Below are 27,315 nucleotides of genomic sequence, written 5' to 3'. Positions count from 1 at the left end.
AATGTTAGTTATTCTCAACAACAATACATTACTTGAAACTGATATTTAACCCTTAGCGGTCCATTTATTCAGCGCCTGTACAGTTTATTTTCACATGCGCTGTTTATTTTACACGCGCTGTTTAAAAGTAATTTTATTCAAAGTAAAACAGCTTTAAAAGTCACTGCATATCAACAGGACATGCAGTACTGCATCTACAGCCCCGCCCCACCCCTTGTTCACTGTATTTATCGCATACCTCTTCATAGTCGTGCATACTGATAAATCACCTCCTGATCACTCGTTTTATCACCAAACTCCTCAATAATGCTATCCAAGTCATTATTATAACTATAACATCTCAAAAAGCTCTGCAAATGTCTGTGATATTTTTTGAGCGCTGGATGCAGAAGCAGCTATCTTGTTTGTTTATGTCCGTGTTAGGTCTGTGGTGCAGGGACTATGTGTATTGCTCAGATTCCCCACCCCCCCACCCCCCCACCCTTTTTTTCAGCTCCTGTTAGTCTCAACTGGCAATTGAAAGGTTTTCTCGGCTGTTTCCGGAGAAAAAACAACTACAGACTTGTGCTTGACGGAAAGGGAAAATTGTAATGTCGGACCTGGTCCGACATAGGACCATAAAGGGTTAATACACCTACTAAATTGCAGTTTTAGGTAAAACTGTCAAGTCTCTGAAGTCATTATTCATCTATTTGAACTACATTATAACCATAACATTAGTAGAAGATGCAACCTTTTTTGTATTTTAGGCAGCTGCAGCAGGAAGAGGAGAAGAGACTTGCAGAAGTAGAGGATCTAATGGGGAGGATGGCATCCCTTCAAACTGAGAAGAAAACACTGCTATTGGAGAAAACAAACCTCATGGCAGACAACAGGAGTATTGAGACTGAGCTGGAAATTTCACGGAATGCCAACAGGTACGACAACTCCCCACTCAATAGGAAATGTATTCATAGTAAGGATTTTTTGAACTCTACTAGGCATGTTGCATGTTTTAAATCAAATAAATGTTAGCTTTATAAGAGGGATTTAATTTTTATATAGTATTTGTATGGTGTTGTTCAGTCACACTGATAAGTATAGGATGAAGTGCCCCAAACACACTACCCCATAGAAAAGGGGAAACCTGTTTTCATTTATTTTATTTAACCCAGCCATTAGTTAGTCTCAATAGCCATAGCACTGTACAACATGTAATAGTTGACTTCCTAGATTTCTTCACCTGGAGAGTGGAATCGTTCCTACCCCTTCTTTCTTTCCTGTCATTAAGCAACAGGTTACTTCCCCTTTTGACTGTCATGTATTGTGGTCAGTGGCATCTAGAATTAATTGCTTAGGTGAAATTACCTTAAGTGTGCGCGTAATAGTCAGTCAAACTATTTTCAACCTAGCATACAATAATATCCAATATATTTTTGTAACTGAAAAAAATAATTTCTATGCTATTTAGAACCCTTTTTATTTGTTTACCAAACATATCCAATTGATTAGTGATATTTAGGCCTCTTTTTACCCCCCTCTTTGTAAAATGAATTGTAATTGTAAAAGAAAAAAATGACGTTTGACTTAAGGGTAATATTGGCAAACAATTTTAAAGTGATATTTAGTCGAGGTTTTGTGTAGAAAGTCTCAGCGGAAGATCGGCCTCCTGAAACAGCAGCTCGAGGAAGCTCTGGATAAAGAAGTTGCTGCTCATCAGTACCTTGCAAACCTGATCAGCCTGGCTGAGAAAGCAACACAGGAGAGAGATCAGCTCATATACATGGTAAGCCACTACAGACTCTCAATATACAAGCATTTAGTTATTGATGTACACAGTACAGAAAGGCTGACGGTAGGACATTTGTCAAATATATGTAACCAATTGTATTCAGAAATTTGAAGGTTGTCTATAAGTGAAAATCTTATGTTTTTACTATTGATGCAGAATGGTGGGATATGTATTCTTCTTTTTACTCTGATCATGTGTTTCTGTTTTGGTGACTGGTAGTTTTGAGATATTTGGTAAGCAAGGGGTTGGAATGGTTTGTTTTGAAGTTTGCTATCTTTCAAGATATGTCCTTTTGAAAATACTGCAGTCTGCTATTTCACAACTGGACCCTTCTGAGATAAATGTTGCCCTTAGTAAAGTATAGAGAGCTAACAAGATAATTCTGCACACATTATGGTAAAGGTGTATTTGATTTGTTAATGTTTTCTTGAAGCTGTTGATGAAGAACATTTTTAAAGAAATGCAGTCAGCATTACAAACATATTGTAACAGTCAAAGAAAAAGTAGTGATTTTATTCTGGGAGGACGAGCCAAAGCATAAAACTTTCTGGGAGTTTGGGATTTTGTAAAGGAAATGGCAGAAATGTGTATGTGTGTGTTATGGTTAATTTGTACAATAGGTAAATGTATAGATTAGAGTAATTAAGCTCATTTGGACCAAACACACCATTGAAATTGCCTGAAGTCTTGATTAATCAGCTAAAGCAATAGCTGCTGTATGCAGCAACTAATACCGTGGTTATTTTTTTAATTGACTTGTGAGCTGGTAAATCTTTACATAACCTGCAGATACAAGGATATATTAATGATACAGACGCACTGCAGACACTTCAGAACTGTCCTGGCTGCCCATGGTTGACCTTCACCCTTTTTTAAATTACATGACAGGTGTTTTGCTTTGTTTTCTCCACCTATATAAAAAAACAACAATACCCACCATAAAAAAACAGATGTCAGTGTACAGTATGCTTATGTGTTGTTCATATGTAACTATGCACTGGTAACTGATTAGTTGACTCATCAATCAAAGTAATCTGACGTATGTTTCAAGTTACGCAGGCTTGCTTAGCGTATCGTTACCGACTGAGATGGAATGATTAAGAACTCGGTGGATTGACTTTCACGCTCTATTGAATTCAGAGAGCAGGTCCAAGTTCTGTTACTCCAATATTGAGTTATTACAGTGCAGCTTTTCAACTCTGCCAGCCCCACATACTCTCTGTCTATGTAACTGTAGAATGGGCGGGGCTTGCAGTTGAAAAGTCACATTATCATGTTCTTTCAATGGAATGAGGAAGGCTGTTCAGTCCCAGTGTCACGGGAAATACGTTAGCCGTGAAATAAGTTAGCGTTTGCCTTTTTGAGCCTTTCTACCCATGTGCGAGTTTTAGAATTTAAAGGCAAGGTTTGCCGGAGATTCATCGAAAATTACAGGACGCCATTTGTATTTTTTTGAGAAACGAAAACAAGTTTTGCATTGCAGACAGTAATTTTTGTTTAAATCTGTTGTCATCTTATTTATCGAAGTTTATTGCGGAAAGCTTTTTTTATTTTTTAAAGGTGACATTTATCGTAATGTATATTTACGTTTCATTTGTATTATAAATACATTTTATCATCAGGAAATTTACTCGCTGTATTTATTTATTTTTTTTAACATAAAAAAATATTTTAAACATTTATTTGTTGGTGTAATTTATGTGTATGCATATTTAAAATCACTACTTGCCAAATGTGTATTTCCTTTAAAAAATGTTGTTCGTGGACATGTCATACTGTGGGGTAAGCAAATAAGTGTTTAATAAGTGTTTATGTAAGCGCACTTTAACAGTTATATTATTTTCATGGTAAATTGGTCGGTGACTTTGAACCTTTTCAATAAATTTAGTGGGAAATTGGGTACAAACACTTTTCTTCATGTAGAGAATAATGTTTTTGACGTTGTTAATCAAGTCTACAGGATATCTAAAAACCTGTTAATATAGAAAACATATACCATACAGTAATACTTATGTCTATACACATTTCTCAATAACAAAGATACCGATATTTAAAAAATGCACTTTTATTAAAACAAACCAATACACGTACACAATTAAAATATACAAAACAATATATACAATAAAAACAAAGGTGTAAGGTTGGGTATGGGAAAGGAAGGATTACATAAGGTGTGGTTTAATTCCATGCTGGAGGTTTTTTAGGAATATATCATTAACCAAATATTAAGCGTCTGATTGCGAGATAAGTGTCTGACACTTGACCAGCATTTCAAAACTGTCTGATAGCTTTCAATACTGTCTTATGACTGCAGTAGATAGGCTAATTGCACATCAAAATAAATTGCAAGACAAATGCATAATGGTTTCTGATACAGTATGTCCACACATACAATTTATACATGTATTTATTTCTCTTTCGCTGTTTTATTTGTACAAAGAAAAACTATAAATATCCGCGTCAATTACAAATAAAAATTACAACTCTGGTGAGAGTTTGCCACGTCTTTGTAAACTGGGAATTAAACAACACCTATTATTAAATAACAGATAATATGTTGTATTAGAAACTGTTATTACACACCAATATAATTGCACATAAAAATAAATAGCACGACAAATGATAAATTATTTCAGTTTATGTCATATACACGTAGCCTAAAGTTAACATACTATTAAATAATAATATGAAAAACATGTTATTAATATTACAGCGATGTGTTTTAGATTTTCACCACACACAATGTAGCTTTTAATAAAGATTCTGACAACATTATAGGAGTAAAATAATTTACTAGACACACTGGAAAGATCGCAATAACAGTCTGTTCCGAATAAAATTACACAGACAGAAACCCGACAGCTAAACTTTGCCTTTTAAGCTCTAAGATTCGCGCGTGCGTAGAAAGGCTTAGAACTTATTGCGTAGAACTTATTTCCCGTGACACCGGCACTTAGAATTCTCCAGACAAGCTGAAAGCCAGACCAAGGCACATTTAGAACCCAGAACTGCTCAGAATGATAGCAAACGTCATAAAATACTGTAATAATGGAAATGTAAAAAGCAATTAAAATCACATTTGAAACTCCTTACTATTTAAGAACCTACATCAGGGATATAGATTTATAGAAGGTATGATTTATCTACTGTGGTGATACCAATATATTTAATAAGCAGGGAGGGAAAGGGGCCCCAAATTCCCCATCCCCAGTTTTTGCCACATCTGTGTTTTTGTATTATCTTTTTCAACGTAGCCCCTAAAGTTTTTTAAGCCCTTCTAAATAATCGGCCATCCTTATTGCCCCAAGTAATTCTCTGATCAATTCCTTTGACGCCAGTCTGTCACAAAGTTACACAAAGGCAGTTTTAAGTCCAGTTAAGAAAAGAAAAAAACACACAGGCAGCACACAACAGATATTAGTTTCTCATCCCTTTGTTTCTTTACCTTAAGGTCTGATTTCAACTTTGAGGTAGTAGATAGTGAATTGTATTTGAAAGTTGATGTAATCAAATGCAATCGCAAACAGTTTGAAAATAAATTAGCTGCTTCCAGCCGTTGAGATAATCTAATATGTTGCTGGGAAAGTCTGGATTGAAGATTGACATGGTGCCTAATTTCGCCCTGCTAGCAGTGTTCTGTGGCATTTAATCAGTTTTGCTGATAAATTTGCTTGCAACCCATAAACAGCCTCCCTTACCCAGTAAATTACTTTTTTTCCCATTGCTATCAATTACATGTAAAATACATTCATCTTTCTTTGTGTGTGTGAAATTATAATATTGGCTTTTCAGATGCTTTCTCCTTGCATTCAAAAGTACAGAATTACTAGTCAATGCCCTGGTAATTTCTCTTCTTTTTTCAGAAGCAATCACAGTAATTGGACTTCATTTTAAAGAACTGCATAATTTGCAAGGGTTTGTTTTTTACATCTATGATATCCTGAAGTTCATTTCCCACTCAGTTATTCCAAGTTGAAAATTTCTCAGCTCCATAAACTTATTTCAGGATGCCCATAATCTGTTGCACACAGCGGGGTTCTGGTGTAAAAAGAAATGATCACAGCAACTACTGTACTGCTTAATTTGAAACAAGGAGGAATCTTACTCAAAAAGCGTAGAATAGCTGATTTTGATATGTTAGCACTGAAGAAAGTAGGGCGGGATGATTGAAATATTGTTATGACATTAATTTAACAATAAGCCCAGGAGAGAATCTTGTAATTGCAGATGGCACCAGGCTAATGTTTGAAAACAGCAAACCACACAATTCTTTCCCTCTGTAGTTCATTTTGTTGATACAACAAGGAACAAAACAAGGATCTCTACTTGGTTTTGACTGTCGACCCCTCAGACAGGGCTACTTCTGTAATTAATCCACAGCTACTTCAAACCCTGGCACACAGAGGTCATTATGAGCCACTGGAAAATAAGCCTACTGCAGCAAGGGAAAAACAAACTACAGTTCAATCAATCAATCTTTATCAGCCTTTCATAGTGGACCACCATCACAAAGTGCTTTACAAGATGCAGTAACAACACGAAAATTCATAATACTTTAAATACAGAGAAATGCATAATACATGCTATACAGTTTAAAAAAATAAAATTCATAATATATTAATTACAGTGGAAAGTGCATAATACATGAAATAGTAGCAGCAACATGGCAGCTAATGGCAGATATCAGGCTTAAAGAACATAGAAAACAAGAGAGAACAGGTTGGTCTTGAGAGTTGATTTAAAGCGAGCGACGGTGGGAGCATCACGCACCAAAGCTGGGAGAGAGTTCCAAAGAGTCAGAGCCATGAAGCTAAACGAGCGTTCTCCAAGTGTGGTGCATTTTTGCTTGGGGATAACAAGTAGGCCAGAGTTGGAGGACCTCTGCTTGCAAGTAGGGACATAGCGGGTCAGCAGGTTGAGGGGGTACTCGGGACCTGTGTGATGAAGGGCATTGTAGGTGAGCAGGAGAGATTTGAAAATAATCCTGAACTTTACAGGTAGCCAGTGCAGCTGGGCAAGACAGGGGGTGATGTGATCATGTTTTTTTAGATCTGGTAACGATTCTGACAGTGACATTCTGAACTAGCTGCAGTCGTCGTCGGTTTACGGTGCGTGCCGGGAGACCACCATATAGAGAATTGTAGTAGTCGAGAGGAGACAAATGCATTACGAAGTATCTCCGCATCCAGGAGGGAAAGGTAGGGACAGACTGGAGATGTTTAGTAGATGGTAGAAGGAAGATTTGACCGCAGAGGAGATATGGGCATCAAAGGAGAGGATGCTGTCAAGAAGTACACCAAGGCTTCATACTGTGGGGGAAAGCAGCAGCAGCAGCAGTCAGTTTCTGAGGTTCAGGGCAACTATATTCAGATTCTTAAGTTGAGTTTGAGATCCTACTAGAAGGAGTTCAGATTTGCTAGTGTTCAGCTGAAAAAAAAATTGGCAGACATCCAGGCCTCGATGTCTTGAATGGAAGCCGAGAGCCTGACCATGGCAGAGGGGCTACCAGGGTCGAGTTTTAAGTAGAGCTGGGTGTCGTCAGCATAGGAGTGAAACATGAGGCTGTGTTGGCAGATGAGGAGACTCAAGGGAAGCATGTAGATATGGAAGAGAAGAACATATCATTGGGGGACACCACAAGTGACCGGGTTTGCAACGCCACTGCGTCCAACATAGAAAACAGACTGCATGCGTCTGGATAGGCAAGAGGACATCCAGGAGAGACAGGTTCCAAAGATTCCAGCATACTTCTGAAGGCGGTCAAGAAGAATGCCATGATCTATGGTGTCAAAAGCGGCTGTTAAGTCAAGGAGGACAAGCACAGAGGGAGCATCAGCATTGAGCAGGAAATCATTCACAATCCGGAGCAGAGCAGTTGATAGTACACACATGTTTTTGTAGGTTTAATGAAATATATTCCTTCCATCAATCAATTTTTTCATACTTTTTTTTTTTTTTGTTTTGTTTTTGTTTTTTTTTATTAGTTGCTTAACTTTGGAATAATAACATTTCATGTGTTGTCATCTGCAAGCCTTCTGGATCTTAAAATCCAATTTCTGTGAGTCAAATACTGCTTATTAAGAAAACATTGAAAATGTAGCTTTAGGTTTTTGAAAGGCATCTTCATATACGTGCTTCAAGTCATTGTCTAGTGTATAAATGTACTATTTTTCAAGTCTCCTAAAGGCAAAACGCATTTGCTTATTACTGCTGCCCTTGCTTACAGAACGATAAGCAATGGAGGTTTAAAGTCATTTAGGAACTCCACTGTAAAGCCCAACAGGTAGAGTTTACATTTTTTGAAATGAGAAAACAAATAACAAGTAAGTTAATGTGCCTAGCTTGGACTTGGCCAAAGTTATTCATTCAAGCCATGCAACTAAACCCAATTCAGCTTGCTTACTATTTCACTATGTACGGTAAGTGATTCTTTAATAAATCAAGTTTACACAACAAAATGAGAATTTTTTGTTACATTAACTGTTTAAAACAGAAAAGGGTTTACTGTATTCTGTTTTTTGTATAAAGTGAAACTGTCTGCTGCTAAGATGAAGTGCAGTAGTGCAGGGGCTGACTGGCTGGGAGATACTAGGGAATGTTCAAACGGATCATAAGGTGTGTCCTTTTCACAGTGCGTGGGCAGACCTGGTAAAAGGTGATATTGACTGAAGCAGCAGGTGTTCCCATTAAAATACACAGAACTAAAGTGTATACGCTTTGATCTGTTGCTTTTGAAAATTGTATTATGGTCTGGCCCTTATTTGTTCTTTTTTTATCATTCTTAAAGATACTGTAGATGAAAGCAAAAACTTGTCTGGAGTTGGGATTAAAGCTGCAGTGCCCCATACTAATGTAGGATTCATTGTTGCCTGCTTGGTGTAGTCTTTCATTTATCAGAAAGAAGACTTAGTTGACCAGCTTAGTTTAGCTATAGACACACAAGCTACTCACACCATTGAAACCACAGTGGCTCATCTGATAAAAGCACAGCCTTTTGAGTTTGAGTGCCTAATTATTTTGGCCAGTTATATTACCCCCTTTTTTCTGGGAAGTGCACATTTGCATCCTGTTGTATGAAATTGCAGATCTTCACAGGGAGCATTATGCACTCTAGCGACCCCATAGGTTAGGGAGATAAAATCATCAGAGAAAGAGTCCTCACAAGCCCATACTGGACAGAAACCTGGTGAGCTCAGAGACACCTGAAGGGCTAGCCTTTGTCCTCCAGGGACAAGTACCTCGCCAACAGCTGCTTTCAAGCTCCTTGGTGTAAAGGTGCTACTGGCTTGGTGGTGAGATCAGAGGTGAGCTTCAGCAGTTATCCTGATCTGTTGCGATTGCTGTGGTGAGTAAATAATTGGGCGCTTAAAAAAAAGGCCTTGAAAAATGAAACAAAGTTCAAATATCCTCACATTTTCAGCCATTTAAAGTGTATTGTCTTTTTTTCCCCAATGGTGTTTGTAAGGCTGATAACATCTGACATCAAAAGAGTTGATATTTTCAACAGGAAGACAACAATCTTCAGCCATTTGGATGTTACTTCTTTATATTCAGTACATTAAGCATTGCCTTTTTTAAGAGACCATATCACAGTTTTGATAGACTGGCTGTTTTGTTGAAGGACATTTTAAAGTGTAGTATTGCTAGAATTATCCCAAAATGAAGCCACTAGAAAGAGAAATGTTAGGTTTGGAGTTAATCTGTTAAAACCCCAGAATTGCATTTGTCAATTTCACTACTCCACTTTACCATTCAAGTGATAGTGTTTGTTTTTGCACTTCTGCCTGTTTGATAACAGGAATGACTTTGCTGTATGAGATCAGGGGAAAGGAAACTGTCTGTCTGATTACAGTTGTATTTAATACATTTTACCTCACTATCAGTCACATACTGAAACTTTAATACAGTATACTCCTAACATGTTTGATGCAGAAATGAATATATAGTACTGCAAAATACAAAGTATTGCTTGAGTTAAAATAGTATTATTATTTTTTTGCACACATTTGATAGGATATGGTGATCTTGGTAGAGTTTATGCATTAGCTTTTCACTGTTGAAGGCCAGTGATCATGTTCACTTTGATGATCTAAGTATAAGAAAGCACTATGCAATTTGGCACAGCTGGCACTGGGGACCTGTGCAGGCAGTCTTAAAAGGCTTAGGACTAGAAGAGCCTGGGGTCTGACCTGCTCTCTAAGAGAAAGGTTGGTCGTCCAAGCGAGCATTATAATGAACAGAAGTTGAACATTATATCAGAAGGCAATAAATATAATAGAATTGTGTATGGTACATATTAAAAAGACATTTGTTTGAATATTTACACAATTCTAAATATTTTGGCTAATATTTAATCGATTTAAACCCTAAACCAAGGCTGTCCAACAGCTGGCTGTTGAGCCGTATGGGACTCAACAAGCCCCAATATGACTCTTGGTTGAAGTAGTGTGTCCCATTCAGGGCTCTTAATGTGTTGGAAAACACTACAAGGGAAATTGGTAGTCTTTGGTAGAAGCAAGCACAGTTGAAATGCAAATAAATAGATGTTGTGTTTAAACATGACACATATTTATTGAGCACAAACATACTGAAGCTGTGTCTTACTCAGTCTGGTTAAACCTTATCTCTGTCAGCTATTTAGTTTATGTTAAGGTATTTTGCTTAAAAGATCTGTCTCCCAATGTTTCAGGTGGTTCATAGCTCGGAGGCTCATTTTAAAACCCTACTGTATGTAAAATGTAAAATCTTATATTTTCAGACTAACCATCTCATGTTATGTTGCTTTTAGCTTGGTGACAAATGGTCCTGGAACCTTGCAGAGTAAAATAACCAGGTTAGGATTTTCATTCCACATCGCATCCAAGTTTGTTTCGGTCAGTTGTTCATTGATGAACAAATTGCTGAGGCAGTACTGGAGGGCAGCCAATAACTGTGGACCGATTGTTGTTGTATAACTCCTAAGTAGTATCTAAAACCGTTAATGTCTTGTCAGTATATTTTTTTAGGCCTGTATTATTATGCAACCTTAAAGAAGTGATGAGCAAGACTTTCAGATCATTTTTCCACATTAGGATCATTATGTCTGAGTGTCTTTTTTTTGTTTTTTATATTAATTGGGAACAGGTTCTTTGCCAGCCATGAAAATTGTCTTTTACCACAAGGGCTGCTCTATTTTAATCCTCTAAACAGTGGTGATCTCAATACAGCAGATGTAAAATGTATAAACCTAATTTCACTGTATTTTTATTTGATGTAGTTGGAGAACCAGCAGATAAGGAGAGAAGCTGTTAGATCCACCACTGTTAAGATCATTGGAGTCAACCCCAGTAGTGATATACTATCAGGAAACAAAATACTGTACCACAGAAAAACCTGCATATCTTCAAAATAAAATAAAAAAATAAGAACAGGCGTAACTGCAATGTTGCTAACAGTTCACATTTTCTACATGTAATTAATTACAATGAAACCTGCTTAATATCACTTGTTTTAATGCCACTTATTACCACCATATTGTAATGGGAGTCAATGGGGACAAGCTCCAGATAAAATGACTTTAGGTATTATCACAGTCAGCTTTATATCATTCACATTTCAGACATACATTACAACTGATTTCCTTCCCACTTAAATAGTGAGATTTATTTTTATTTTTGCACGTAAACCAAACCATTGTTCCTTGCACTCACATAGGTTATATTGGTCAGGAATGTATTATTGTTCCTTCGTTTTCATACCACTTCTAATTATCACTCACACCTGCCCTTGACGTCTTATAATTATATAGTAAGATTTACCTTTGAAAACCTACATATGTCAGCTAAAATGTTAGCAGATTTGCTTTAGCCCCGTGGGCTCCATCCACCAGCCATAGATCAGTTATGTTATCTGAAAGCCAGCTGGTAATTTGTTTTAACTGATGTCAGTTGTGTGTAATGGGATGGTTTAGATTCTGCTCCACTGCTTCAGTGTGTGATGTCTCCAGGAGACTCCTGAAAATGACAGTTCATCTCAATGTGTTTCATCTACTGGACTATTTTAGATAATTAAAATACATTTCAGCAGCAGAATAGACTCTGTACCCAATTAAAGAACTTCAAGGAAATTTCAAAAGGGAGCATAACATTAAGCTGAAACATATTAAGTTCAAAGCAGATTCATTATATTAACAATCACTAGGACTAGAGCAGACACACTGGAGTCATTCTATTATATCTGCATGTTTAGAATATATGTATGCAACAGTTTTAGCATAAAATAACATGCAGACTCAAATAAAACACAAAACAAATAGATGCTCAACTGAGTCACCAAATGATACACCTCTTAGCAGGATGGTTGGGTACATTTTACACAAACACACAAAGTATTCACCAAGCACCACCTTGCTCTCCCCTTTTCTAATGAGCTTCCCCCCCAAACCCAATATTATATACAGCCAGGCTAGTTCAAAGATAATTAAAACACTGCCTAATAAGAGCCTAATCACCTCATTGATGTTTCACATTCTAATCTTAGAGAGGCTATGAACAACTGATGATACAGGACACATTAACCCTATATTTCCTGGTCACAAATACAAACAAACAATTTACAACATTATATTATTTACACAAGTCACGTATCTGTATTGTTTAGAGGATGCTGTCCTCTGTGCAGGATAAGAGTAACGCTGTCACATGTCTAAATAGATAATCAACAGAGCAATCATTGAGTGAATGATTCTGCAAGGTGTTCATGGTTTTCTGGATGGATTCATGTCTCAATACTGACTCCTTCAGGAGAGCTAGAACTCATTTTGATTTACTTTTTGTATAGTTCATAGTTTGTGCCAGTTTTACTGGTGTCCTTATTGGTTGTCAGTCGATGCTCCATGCGTCCCATGGGCCACGAGTACGTGAACGTTTTCTGAATCGCTCCATCTGGACATCTCAATACCGCTGTTTATTTGTAGTTACAGCAGCTGTTCATTCAATTGAAAGCCTGGGATGCATTTTCCCTATAAGTGAAAAGGTTAAAAGGTATCCAGTTGTTTTTCTTACAGTTAATCTCTAGAGACATGCAGATGGCACTTTTTAAAATGACATTGCAAAATATATTAACAAGGCTTCTTTTTTTAATTCTAAATTGTCCTCTCAGTAACTACAGTATATAATTTTTTTTTTTTTTTTTTTTTCCCAAAATGCAGTCAATTACACGTGTTGCATTTTATTATGTGTGTGTCATCAGAACAGTATTAATTACATAGAGTATTGACAGAACAATAAAAAAACCATACAGACAAAGAAAATAAGATATTTCACAGGTAGGAAAGTATATATTCTGAACATGTGGATGTTATAAAGTAACCTTTTAGTTGCTTTCTTCCAATCAAATTTCCAAATACCAAAAAATCCCCCCCCCCCCCCCCCCGCCCCACTAGTGACAGTATCAATTTTTGTGGAATAAAATTTAAATAATAACAAAATATGTAGCAGTTTTTTTTATGCACAGGCAAGTTATTACAAGGTAATTAAAGTGGCCATGTCTCATATGGTATAAGAACATTTAACATTATGCTGTAAAATCAATATGCATGAATATAAGAACTTGTATAGGGAACGTCATTACAGTTGTTTTTCTCATCAGTTTAACTTGATTTCATTTCTCTTCCACTCAGTCCTTCATTCCCAGTCCCATAACCCTTCGTCTGCCCTTTATGCCATAGGCCAAATACCTGGAAACCGACAAGCAAGAAGTGTTCAACAAGATTATAGAAGGGACCGTCCGAATGGGCAAGCTGGAAGAGAAAGTCAAGGTAAGAGTGATAAGAGAGAGGCAGTCTGACATTGGGTGACCTTGCAAGCAACGTGATGTCTAATCGTGACTAAATAGATCTGGTCAGGGGAATGAAAAAATTTTAAATCGGCAAGCTAGTGTGAAACATATTTTTCTAAATACTTATACATATAGTGCTCCCTCAATATTTCACCAGTCAATAATTCACTCATCTCTGTTAGCCATGGTGATTTTGATTTCCATTACATGAGAGTAGATGTTAACTTCATGCTGATTTGAACTCAGTTCTCACCAACATGAGCACCAACTAAGACATAGTTTTACAGTAAACTAATGTGATCCAACTGCATCTCCATCCATTTGCGTTGCTTTCCATCTGATGATATAGATATCCTTCTGTATGGTGTTGATTGCTGAAGTGTAATGCTGGCTCCAGGGATCAGCTTATTTTTCCTCCCCAGCGCATCAGCGCACACATGCACACAACGGCTGTGATGCTGGCTCTGGGGATCAACACAGTGTGGTCTCCCCAGCATCAGCATGACAACTGGCTGGATTGAGCTAAGTAGGGTACATCTCTGGGGTCTTCAAGTGGGCACTTTCTGTCCTCTGTGTTTCGTCGACTAGCCCACAACAACTCAAGAGGGCTCAACAGTGATTCTGGCGTCCCAGCATCACCCCCTCCATCCCTCACTCAGCTCAGCCCAGCTTACTTGCCTGTACATCAGCATTGCTTTCTTTCTATTGTGCTTGAGATCCCCATCCAGAATCTTTCCGTCTCAACCACAGCCAGTTGCTGCTCCTTTCTGCTGCTTCAGATAAGTTCTTCACTGTGCAATGCAACTCTTGGCCATTAAACCCGACATCTCTGAAAACCGGGTTGTAGAGTGCTTGGCCTGGGAAACGGCCTTTGCACACCTGATCCTCTCCTCCTGCTTTTGCACCTCGTTGACTACCAGCTTCCTCCGTTGAGCTGGGGTTGCCTTGTGCCATGTAGGAGGAGCTGAACTGAGACCAAGACCTCCTTTTCCATGCTGAACTTGCCCCATAATATATCTGATTTCAAGGGCAGCCTTAGCATCTTCCACAGCTTTCTTTGCCGCGCATTTTCTTCCAGTTTTCAACATAGGTGCTGCCTCCCTTATGCATTTGTCACATGAATCTACTAATGTCATTTCCAGTCTGACTTTGGCGCACTTAAACTCCTCGGTTAGAGCAGAGATTGGTAGCTGCAGTATTCCTTTATCATAAAGTCCCACTTTGCAGAGGCAGCGTGGAACTCCCAACCATTTCCTGACATATGAACTGATTAAAGCTTCCAGCTTCTCAACTGTTGTCAAGGAAACCTTGTACACAATCAGTGGCCACAGCAGTCTTGACAGTAGACCAAACGGAAAGCACCAGAGTTTCAGTTTGCCCGGTAAAGCGCTGCTGTCTATGCTCTTCAACCCTTCCACTGCTTGTTGTCTAACTTCTCCCACACAAACTGTGTCCTTTAGATCCCCGTCATACCATCTCCCAAGACTTTTTACTAGCTTCTCAGACACTATTGGTATTGCCTCACCATTAATGTAGAACCTTTTATCTACTACTTTACCTTTAATTGTAGAGATGCTCCTTGATTTAGTGGGCTTGAATTGCATTCGTGCCCATTCAATGTTATTGGTTAATTTAATGACAGTAAATTGTAAAACTCCCATGTTTGTGCCGTTCACAAATTTTAATATTTTCAGCATTTCACTTGTTTTTTAATGTGCAAGTTAAATAAAGGGAGCAATTTTTCATTTTGTATTTATTTTAAAGTGTAGTATTCATGTTTACAGAACACAGTTTTAAAGAACAGTGGTGGACATTATATAAACAATTATAAAAGTGCTGGCTTTTTACTAAATTGTAAAAATCAATGCAAGCCTTTTGTTAAAATGTCAGATTTTCTTTCAGTTATTTTATATTTTCCAACTTTTAAGGACTTATTTATGGAAACTGGTGGTCTTCACAGATTTCTGTTTCTCCCTCTCCAATAGCAATGGCACAAATGTCTGCACTCATAAAAAAAACAAATTAATTCCAAAAAGTCATTTTCATTATGTATTCATTTCACAGTTTCATTTTTTGAAGAAAAAACAGGTTAAAATTCTAATCCATAAGGAAAATCACAAACATGTTTCGGCTAAAAAGCCTTCATCAGTGTGTGTATATACTGAGTTTAACCAGTAATTACAATTAAGTAAATTGTGAAATACACAGGGTACTGTAATTTTGCAGTAGTGCTACCATAGCATTTTGTTTGTTAAAGTGGATTCTTGAATATGTTTCACTTTCTTACCAGTAGGGTTTTTTGCATGCCTCTCTAATTAAGGACTCAGGAAACAATGTTTTTTTTTTTATTTATTTTAAGCTCGACAGGATTCTTTGTAGAATCACACAATGATTTGTTTGAGTTATACTTGGATATACAGCATTTTGAGTGAAAAAGCAGTTAATCCTTTGCTTTCATATATTGGTGCAGAAATGTGAGTACTGTATAAGCAAGATAAGTGCAAGGTGTGGGTTCAGAGATGTTTATAATATTGATGAAATGCTATTTTATTTGGTATTAACCTTTTTATTCTCTTCAGCTCTATTAAAATAGTCTCTGTTTATGGCCATTTATACAGTACTTCATAATGAAACGAGGGCTGTGCTTTACCTTCTGTTTAGTTGTTTCTAGGGTCATTTTGCTGTGTAGTCTTCTAGTGCCCTTGTCAGTGTTTAATTAGAGTGGATAGACCTGGTGGATAGACCTGTTTACCTCAAATTAATTAATTTTCAGCAAATACATTTGCAGTGCATGCATGTTTAAGTATTCCTTGTTGGTTTTTAAAGTCATTGCATAAACCACGAGAGAACAGCTTGCTATAAAGTTTAAGGTGTAATAACCAAAGCTTAAACAAAACAGAAAAAGAAAGTTCTTACATCTCATTTGTAAAACAGATGTCTGAAGAGGCAATACATATTTGGAACCAGTGACCACATTTTCAAAGCTCAAAACCAGGACACATTGTTAAATAACTGATAAGACTAATGAAACCATTTAAATATAGACTATTTTAATGGTTATTTAAATAGCCTTCCTCTCACTCTTAGTATTACCCTGTGTAACAATTTTTTTTTTTTGTTGTTCCTGGGTAGTAAATGTTATTTCCTAATTGCTTATGCCTCAAAAGATATAGAACATGGCTATTATTCCCCACAAACTTTGCTTTTGTGACCAGGACAGTGATATTTCAAAATATCACTATTTCCAAAATGGGCAAATGTGTGTCTTTTCGTTCACATAAAAACAACATATGAATCCAAATTAATATGTATTTATACTAAAGTAATACAAAGATGACTACAAAAGATTTAGAAGTGAGTAGTTTTTCGAGATTTACAATTATACAGTATTTACAGTAAATACAGTATAATTGTAAATCTCGAAAAACTACTCACTTCTAAATCTTTTGTAGTCATCTTTGTATTACTTTAGTATAAATGCATGTTAATTTGGATTCATATGTTGTTTTTTTCTGACTTTATGTGAATGAAAAGACACACATTTGCCCATTTTCCCATTGGAAATAGTGATATTTTGAAATATCACTGGCCTGGTCACAAAAGCAAAGTTTGTGGGGAATAATAGCCATTTTCTATACTTTTGAGGCATAAGCAATTAGGAAATAACACTTACTACCCAGGAACAAAAATTGTGTTACACAGTGTAATCATCATCTTCTTCTTCTTCTTCTTCTTCTTCTTCTTTTTTTTTTTTTTTTTTTTTTTTTAAGCAGCCATCAAGCTCATTTCAGTGCACTCCCGGGTGCATAATTTGTGGCCAATTAGTTTAACTTGCCATATGGTGATATTTATGTATTGCTACTTTTATATTATTATTATTATTATTATTATTATTATTATTATTATTATTATTATTATTATTATTATTATTATTTATTAACATATTTAAAAATATGTAATAATTACGTTTTGGCATTTTTTTATTTTTCTTTCTTTTTTTTTACTCACTGTTCCAAGCTCTCTGTTGACGTTGTTGATGTGTTTGCAACCTCTCGCTGCTCTGCCTACTGTCTGGGCTAAATCCCGCCAGAACTGAACAGCTACGAAATTACCGTATTGCAGATAGATTCGTAGATTCATATTGAATAAGTAAACTAAATGAAAATGCATGGCGCACTGAGGAATAAGTGTATCTCTGTGTTAATCACTTTATAAAAATGATGTTCTTGATTAACCTAGTGCCTTGCATTTTATTTTATCACTTTCATTTGGAACAGACAAGTAATAAAAAAAAATCACAATTGTTTACTTGTTTTATGTATGGCTACCAAGCATACAAAAAATGGAGAAAGAATATTCGTGTAATTGTCTATTTTGGTGGCCGATAATGAGTATTAATGGCTGCATTATTCTTCGCTTCGAATGTAATTACCATATTATATATGAGTGAGAACAATGGGTTGGCACTTTGACTGCTGCACCTGCTGTAGTCTGGAAGAATAATACAATTCAGTGGCAAAATGGCTTATTCTCAGTGTAGTGGAAACACTGATGAAGAAATGTTTTTTGAGGGATTTGAAACTTGATTACCTGTCACTCATTACAAGAGTGGTTGTGATGTGCTGAGGCTTTGCAGGTTGTATGATGATGTGTGAATAAGAACTTGTAATGAAAATGACTGCTGTAGGGATATTGTCCCCCATTACTGTCAAATACAGTACAGAACATATGCTGAAGTATTGTTATTTAAGTTTCTACTTCAAAATCTAAATGGTGCCATTAGTAATGGTTCTTGTGCAAGTTCGTTACCCAGCTACAGTACATTTTTCCTAGTTGTGATATATGTTAACAGTAGTGTAGATTGTGATCCTAATGTAGGTTTGTTTTATTGAAGTTGCAGTTTTCCATTAAAGCTGCACAAAACTATTATCAGTCTTGTCAATTTAATCTATTAGTCATTGAGGCTTACAGGCTGGTAAATGCAGGTTTTCCTGTAAAAACAATCAAGTCTGAGTTTTGTAATGATTGGAAACAATGTCTTTATAAAGTGGTCTCAATAAGTATTGATAACCTACAGTTAAGGCCAAAAAAATTGACTTTTTGAAATCTAACATGAAATACTGTACTACTATTATGGCTTCTGGTAGATTTATGCAATATCATTTTGTAGTTTATTTTATTTAACATAATGTAATCAATCAGGTTCATATAGTTCATTTGTATTATGTTTCAATACTGAAATTGTAAGTGATGCAAAACTTTTGGCCATAGCTGTATATTAATTTCAGTTTAATACAATACATTTATGAATTCTTTTTTTTTAAATGGTGTGACAAATTGTCTAGAAGCTGTGATAAATACATAGGATGTTATGTAAAATTAAACAAAAATCACTAATGGTAAAAAATAAATAAATGGTACCACTAATGTGTTATGTTATGTTGTAAAAGGTGGCCAGATCTTTTTTTTTTCTTGACAAACTTTACCGCAAATACATTATATTGCTAATCATATAGAGTACTGATTCAAATAAAACATTGATAATGACAAAATACAAAATATTTTAAGATGTTTCGTTTGGTTCACTTGCAGCTTCGTCCAGACTAGAGTGCTATTGGTTTTGCATTGTTTCAATAGAGGAATTTCAGAAATACTTTACAAAGCACCAGGTCTGAAGAAAGCAGTTTTCTACATATAGCTCACCCACTGGGTGCCATGACAGGAGATACTGTTTCTGTGACATGTGCTCTAGATCTGCTTGATCACTGAGAGTTAATTAATTATTAACAGTGCATCCAGAAAGCTAAATGATTGATTTGGAACCCAAAAATCTCCTTTTAAAATTAAGGGTTTCAAAAATGAGGTACTGAATATGGCTACCTGGCTAATAAGATGAAGATCATGTTCTTAATATTGTAGCTATTCCTTCTGCGCTGTCTATGAGCTCCCGATTGTACTTGCTCGGGAACCTGTTTGAACTTGCAGCAGCCGCCACCTGTGGGGCCTCAGCATGGTGCTACATCAGGAGCCAGGATTCGAATCGGGGAGCTCCTGATCAAATGACTCACCCTGTCTTCAACATGCTAGAGCCTTTACTAGGTGAGCAACTGAGGACCCAAAATTATTTAATACTGCATAAAGCACAATATGACTGACTGCTTTAATGAACAACATATAAATGCCTGTTTAGCAGACAACAGCATTGTTGGAAATTAGTATCTGCTATTCTGCAGAAAGGTCTCTTTGTGTAACTCAAGATGTTAATAGTACATATAGAAACAAGATTATTCATCAAAGTGCCGTAGAGCCGCCTGTTACTATTGATGTATTCTCGATTAAATTGCAGCAATTTATTGAAGAGCAAGTTTGCTAGACACCACTGTAGATTATGCTTGCCAATACTCTTTTCTTCTAATTAGCAGCGATGTGTACAGTGATTGGCATTAGAAATTAAACAGACTGAAACCCTAAACAAAAACTTCTCGCCACCTCTGATTAGAGTGACCTCTGTTTTGAAAGCAAACTGTGATACTGTAGATGAGTTGGACAGAGCACTGCTGTAGTGGCAATTGAAGCTGAAACATGGTGTGTGTGTACTGTATGTATGTATGTAGTGGTTTGCAGAAGTATTCAGCCCCTGCAAAGTTTCCACATTTTGTTGGCACCTGAGCGTGCAACGCTTTCAAATTAAACTTTACATGTAAAATCTACGCAAACTATTCCACGCTGATACATTTTAAAAATGCATATGAATATAAACAAGTAAGATTTACATAGAAAAACAGATTAATCTCAGTTGCATAAATATTTTTGCTACTGCAGTCCTAAATCAGCTCAGGTCCAAATGATTTGTTTGAAAGGTCACAAAATTTATGAAATGGTTTCAGCTTGTGTGTCCTCAAAATGGTTTAACTTGTAGATAATTTCCCTCCAGTACATAAATACTTTCAAGCTGCAACTCACATAATGATCCAATAAAGCAACCATGAAGACCAAGGAGCTTTCGAAACAAGTCAGGGATAAAGTGGTAGAGGCACAGAGCAGGAGAAGAGTACGAGAAAATTTCAAAGGCACAGATTATCCCTCTCAGTGGGCTTGAATTGGTATGATGAATTGGAAGATGCATCATACCGCCCAGACACTACCCAGATCAGGTCGCCCTCCCAAACTGAGCAGCTGGGCAAGCAGGAAACTGGTTCGGGATGTCATTCTGAAGCCAACAATGAATTTGAGAGATCTGCAAAGTTCTGTGTCTGAGATGGGAGTTTTCACACATCAACAATAAGCCGGTCCCTACACAAAGCTGGCCCGTATGGATGGGTGGCAAGAAAGAAGCCATTACTCAAAAAGCCTAATCTTAAAGCACGTATAGAGTTTGCGAAAAAGCATGTAGATGATACTGCAGACATGTGGAAAAAGGTTTTGTGGTCAGACGAGACAAAAATTGAACTTTTGGTCTAAATTCCATAGTGTGGTGTCTGGCGCAAGCCCAACACTGCACATCACCCAGTCAACACCATCCCAACTGTCAAGCATGGTGGTGGCAGTATCATGTTATGAGGATGCTTCTCTTCAGCAGAGACTGGGAAGCTTGTCAGGATAGAGGGGAGAGTGGATGGTGCAAAGTACAGGCGAATCCTTGAGGAAAACTTGTTTGAGTCAGCCAAGACACTGAAACTGGGGAGGAAATTCACATTTCAGCAGGACAATAACCCGAAACACAAAGCCAAAGCTACCCCGGAGTGGTTGAACAAGAAGATAATTGTTCTTGAGTGGCCCAGTCACAGTCCTGACTTGAATCCAATTGAAAATGTATGGCGAGACTTGAAGATTGCAGTCCATCAAAGATCCCCAACAAACTTATCAGAACTGGAGCAATTTTCCTGTGAAGAAAAATTTCACCATCCTACTGTGCAAAGCTACTAGAGACCTATCTAAAAAGACTCATAGCAGTAATTGTTGCAAAAAGTGCTTCTACCAAGTGCTGACTTAAGGTGCTGAATACTTCTGCAACCAGTAAATTCATTTTGTACATTTTATTTGCAAGTTTTGCTTACATTTAACCTCCTCCTCATATAACAGAGTTCAGTTTACAGTCCACTACAGCTTTGAGTAAAAAAAGTTTGCCTTTTTTTGCATGTTTAAAAGTAATGAAAAAAATAAAAAGTACACTTACATGCTGAATACAGTAATTATGTGCCCTTTCTCTTAAACATATCCATCGTAGATGTTTTTCTCAATGCACGCTGTTTCAATCTTGTTACTGCCTCACGCCTGTTTCCATGGTTTCAGTTTGTGTGAAGATGACAACAGTTGCATACATGAATCACACATGATTCACACTACAATAGGTTATCAATGAATTATCTTTATCTTCGAATTAGTCTAACAAGGTCTTTGTTTTCACAGATATAGTTTCTTACCAAAAAGATAAAATAAGTAGCCTTTATTTAAAAATAAATAAGCAAATAAGTAAAATAAAAATAAAATAATGTGGAACACATTTAGTAACTGTGCTTCCTCCTTTTAAATTAAATATTTCCTTGGCAGAGTTTGCAGATTCCGTTTTCTCCTGCTTGGTAATTAAATTCCATCCAATGTTTTGCTTGTATTCCATTGTTACATATTCACAAGACAGAATTAGTGATCAGGAACGGCACTTCATTGTTACCAAACAGACTCACATGTCCCACTAACTCTTTTGCAACTGCCGTCAAAACCCAGCTGGCTCAATTTATGGTAGCTATTGCAACAGTCCATAAAGTAGTATTGATGCTGTACTAAAACTGAACATAAGTCATGTTAACAACAACAAATCCTGCAGCATGAAATACATTTATCATTAATAACTGTATTTAAACAGATTATTATTATTATTATTATTATTATTATTATTATTATTATTATTATTATTATTATTATTATTATTTATTTCGATGTTTCCAGTACTGAAAAAGGTTATTCAAGTCTACAGATCTGAAGGGAATAAATGTATGTGAACTATATAATATATAAATATGTGTTATTCACTTAAACACTAATATATGTGATGGGTTATTTATTTATTTATTTTTTAATCATTACCTGAAAAAGATCCTGGTACCCAGGTATTTTTCACGTGGGTACCCAGTTCCGTATTTTCTACCCGTGCCATATATGACATCATCTATGGGGGTTAGTCTCCTAGTTTTATATGAGCTGCGGTCATATATATATAAAATGTATATGTAATCATCACCATGTTTCAGCTTTAATTGCAAAAATGATCTTTCTGTCATGTTTGCCTCCTAGAAGAATAAAACATATTGCAGATTCAAGGGCATTGTAGTCACAATGGAACTCAGAGTTATGGCTGACGTTTTTTTCTTGTTGTCCAACACCTATAGTTAAAGTGTTGGTAACTAACACAATAATTTCATTAATCTTGCAAGTTGTGCAGTTCAATTTGTTATTTAGGTAGTGTTGCATTTCCTTCGTCATTTTGTTTTGCTATTTCAGCTGAGAACTTTCCTTAACCTAATGTAGTACCAGATATGTGTTAAAATAAATACATGTCTGCTATAACATGCGTTTCTTTCAGAACTGCACATTTGAGACCTGTGTAGCTTTAAAATTAATAAAGTAACATTAAAAAAAGAGTGAACATATTGTAATAAAGAAATCTTTCAGATTGTGTAGTCATTTTGTGGACTAATTATTACTGCAGTGTCCTTTCAAGCCTGAACATGTACACATCTTTATTGTACTACTTTTAATATTACTTCAAGATAGCTGTCAAACAATATTCTACAGAAAGTCACCCTTGCCTTTTGCTCAGACAGTTTTTTTAGTTGGGCATTGTTAATAATTAAACAGATCAGGACTCCAGCCAGCAAGAATGTTATCTCAAGAACAATTGAAGGGCTAGATGAACTTCTATAATGAAGATAAGGAAAGCGATCAGATTGAGTACTAATGAGGTTCGATTTATTTTCTTGCCTATAGGGTAGTTTATTGGTCCATTTTTCAGTGCTACTGTGAAAATACCATTCCAAACTGACCAAAGCTTACCATCTATCAGGTAGTGTTGCATGACCCAGTGAAATGACTGCGTTCAGGTTTTAAGGGGCTCATTCAAAATGTGCCACCTTGCCACTGATTGTAGCTGTCTGTCAATCTGTGCTTAATGAACATACTGCCTTGAATTTCCATGGCTTTTCTCCAAACCTACCATAGATAAAAGCTTAACCTCCTGAAGACCTTTGAGATTTCGTTCAGGTATAATCAGATTTATTCTGTACACTTTAAAATCTACACATTAATCCATATGTGCACACTGGTGAATGTTATCAGACAAGCATTTTCTCAAATAGAGACCAGTAGTCAAAACATTATAAGGTGAGCAACCACCCTATATCCTGCATGATTGTAAAACAATGGGGAAATACTACTTGTCGTCTTGCTGTCTGTTTTACTCGTGGGGTTTTTAATCAATTATTAATTGCTCCTTAAATCTCTTTTAAGTGCTACAGTTAGTTAAAAGCTTTATTGATTCAAGTACACATACCATTGATATTGTAAATTTCTCACCCCAGTAAGCACTAGATCTTTGATCGCTGACTTTGGCTTTAAGACAGATTGTACTGATGAATGGTGTTGGAGAAATCAACATTATAAATTAAGTTAGCATTGTGGCTGCTATATTTCCAAACAACACTGAAGACACTGAGAAAGACTTATAGCCAAAAAGTTTGTCACTGAATGTATTCAGTTTCTTTCAGTATTTCTAAAATTAAGCAAATGGGTATCCCTTGTGGAATCCTGTTTTTTTCACAAATCAATGGCCTTCCAATCTATGTTTATCTGACAAGCTGGGTTAAATAGGTCACCAATTCGTATTGCTGTACATCAGAAGACTAACTGTAATCTACAGTGGCGGGAATCAATCCATGTAATTGTTACCAGAAAATCACTGTGAAATAGAAAATATTTTTGTAATGGGTTTTATGTTTTTTCTATTTTAGATTTACATTATATCTCATGGTTGAGTGTTCAAAGTTGTGATTTACAGTAAATGAAAAAATGCTTTGAGAGACACCTTTTTGTCTAATTTTCTAACTGTTTCTTTTTAGTACTGTATTACATAAAAGTGATTTGAAAACCCTACGTCTTAATGCCGTGCTGTTAGTGTGGTTCTGTCAACAGTTAGAAAGTCTTTTTTTCCATACCCAAACAAAGTACTTCAGGCTCTGCAGCTTTGGTCTTGGCATGTACAGGTACAGTAAATCCATAACATTGTTAAACTCCTCTTGCTGTCTGTTTATCTTGTGAACTCCATCAATCACAGATTAAGTATAAATTAGCAATATCAGCTTCTTTCAAGGACACTCTCCACAGGGATTAGGAGTTAATTTTATGATCTCTGCTCCGCACAACAAGGGATTGGTTCAGAAAAGGTCCATTTTATGAAACACGTTTTCTGAAAAGTACATTTCTCAGCTTCCCACTTCTGAGTTTTGAGTTGAGACATGAGATGTTTTAACAGCTTGATGTTTTTCTTAGGTTACTTGCTGCAGCGACAAGCTGGATCGCTGGAATGTTCAAAATGTATTATTAATAATAAAAGTGTATCATTAGGTAAATGTGAAAATCATGCAGCATTTCTAAAATGCTCATTTCATGGATTCTAAGGTAAAACTATAAGAACTTATTTGACCTAATATTGTACTAGTTCTGCCTTATCCCTTTCCTGCCCAGTGTCCAATATGTTTGAAAATGAGAAAATAATCATTAATTAGGTAAGGGGACATACCCAGGGCAGTAAAGGGTTAAAACTTTTAGAAACCAAGTCAAGCATGCAAACATATGCCACTTTTGAAGGCATTAGCTAAAGCATTTGTCAACTTGACATTGTGGTGGATTTGATAAACCTTTACCCAGTGGGGATAAGCCACAGCTGGATTATTTTTACAATACTGGGGAATCTGCCTGGATGGCATCAACCACTGATATGTGGTTATTCTGCAATTACCCCTAAAAATAAGTGCTTGATGCAATCCAAGAGTGCTTTAAAATACTCTGATAAAATCCAGCTGCGTCTTAACCTGGCACGTTGTAGGTTGATCAAATCACCCCCATGGTTTAATATACAGGTATTACAGAAGAAACAATATAAAACAATGTAACATGTAAATGGTACTGTACATTACTATACAGTAAGTAACATTATGTATTTTAATTATTGAATACAGTAATTTTGTTGCCTAATTTGTCATTTGTCAGCTAAACGAATTATAAAAAATAACAAACATGTAAATAATATACTGAATAATACTGTTCTGTAATTAGTAAAAGTAATTAATAAAAAATACAGTACAGTAATAATACATTATAGAAATAATAAAACTGATAATAATAAAAATATACAATAAACATTACCATACAAACTGTCAGTTCAGGTACAGTACAGTAATCATTGCCTGTACACTATTTTAAGAAGGCTTTTAGGCCCTGGCCACATTAACGTTTTAGAACCGAGTTTTTAGCAAGTTAAAGGTCTTTATTTAAATTAAATTAAATCCGCCCCAGATTTTCCCTTTGTGCAAATGCACTTCTCATTTATTTACAATGGCATTTTTTCCCCCATAAAAATTATTCCCTTTTTGATTACTTAGGCACTTTCTCGTAGCGCCTCCGTTCTGCTCCCGTGTTAAATGAAAATAAATAACAACATTTACGAGTGGGGGAAAAAAGAAGGAAGAATGTATATACATTACAGTGGTTTCTGGGATACAGTCATCCAGCAAAGTTTTTTTTCTCTCAACAAGATATGGGTTAAACTAGCTCAGTTTCATTACAGCAATCTGGACACTCTAACACTGTTGGGCTAGGGTTCAGGTAAATCGGTTTTGAACTTGGTTGTTGTTTTTTTACTCTAATGTGGGCAGGGCCTTAGATGACTGCCTCAGCGATTGCTGCTTTTTAAACTTGTGCTCTTTGACAGCATAATTCTGACTGCTTTCGTCCCTTTAAGATTTCTCCAATAATGTACAGTTTGTCCTTAAGTGAAATTGACTATCATTTAGCGCTGGCCATAATAATACTGCATAAATTACAGTAATATAGAGCAAGGTGAAGTTCAAACAGCAAGAAGTAGGCCTACGAGTACGCAATATGCGCAGCACAGACCACTGCGTTCCAATCGCGGTATGTGAGTAATAACAGCAAGTATGCACTATCAGAGTACGTACTAAAAGGAGAATTTAAACAGGATTTAATGCGATTTTATTTGATTCCATGATACTGGTTCTTTATATCAGTGTGTATGTTATATCTCAGGTACGCTGTAAATGGATTTGACTGTAGCTGTATCTAAGTGACAATATAGGAAATCTTTCTTGAACTCCCAGATATCATGAACATGATATTGAAGCTAAAGGTTAACTTTTGAGTTTAATGAGCAATTCATGTATCGTGTTTTGTTTTTGTTTGTTTTTTTGTTTTTTTAAATATACACAGTAGGGTAAAAATTATACACTGTAGCATGAGTGGAAAGAAGATTATGAGTACACAGGGCAAAATGAGGACAGCCTCGTCTATATTCAGAATAGAGTCTTTATGTAGGTCTCAATAGCACTTTTTCAGGTTCACAATACAGTACATGAGACACCATTGATTATGACATCAGCCTAGGCAGACACCACTGCTCTTTTTAAATAGATTATAGTTTCTGCTTCCACAGAACTTGA

General features: G+C 36.2%; 1 protein-coding gene across 1 annotated transcript in view; it reads left to right on the top strand.

Moving 5' to 3' along the window:
• Positions 1–27,315, top strand: part of LOC121296172 (centrosomal protein of 89 kDa-like) — a 105,926-nt gene that overhangs the window by 27,496 nt on the left and 51,115 nt on the right. Inside the window, exons 9-11 of the mRNA XM_041221444.1 lie at positions 750–917; positions 1,624–1,765; positions 13,479–13,568. Of these exons, the coding sequence (XP_041077378.1) occupies positions 750–917; positions 1,624–1,765; positions 13,479–13,568 (400 nt within the window). The remainder of the gene's footprint in view (positions 1–749; positions 918–1,623; positions 1,766–13,478; positions 13,569–27,315) is intronic.

Source organism: Polyodon spathula, chromosome 21 (assembly GCF_017654505.1).
Source record: "Polyodon spathula isolate WHYD16114869_AA chromosome 21, ASM1765450v1, whole genome shotgun sequence".
In the NCBI taxonomy this organism is placed as follows: domain Eukaryota; kingdom Metazoa; phylum Chordata; class Actinopteri; order Acipenseriformes; family Polyodontidae; genus Polyodon; species Polyodon spathula.
This window is presented reverse-complemented; position numbering and strand designations above follow the sequence as displayed.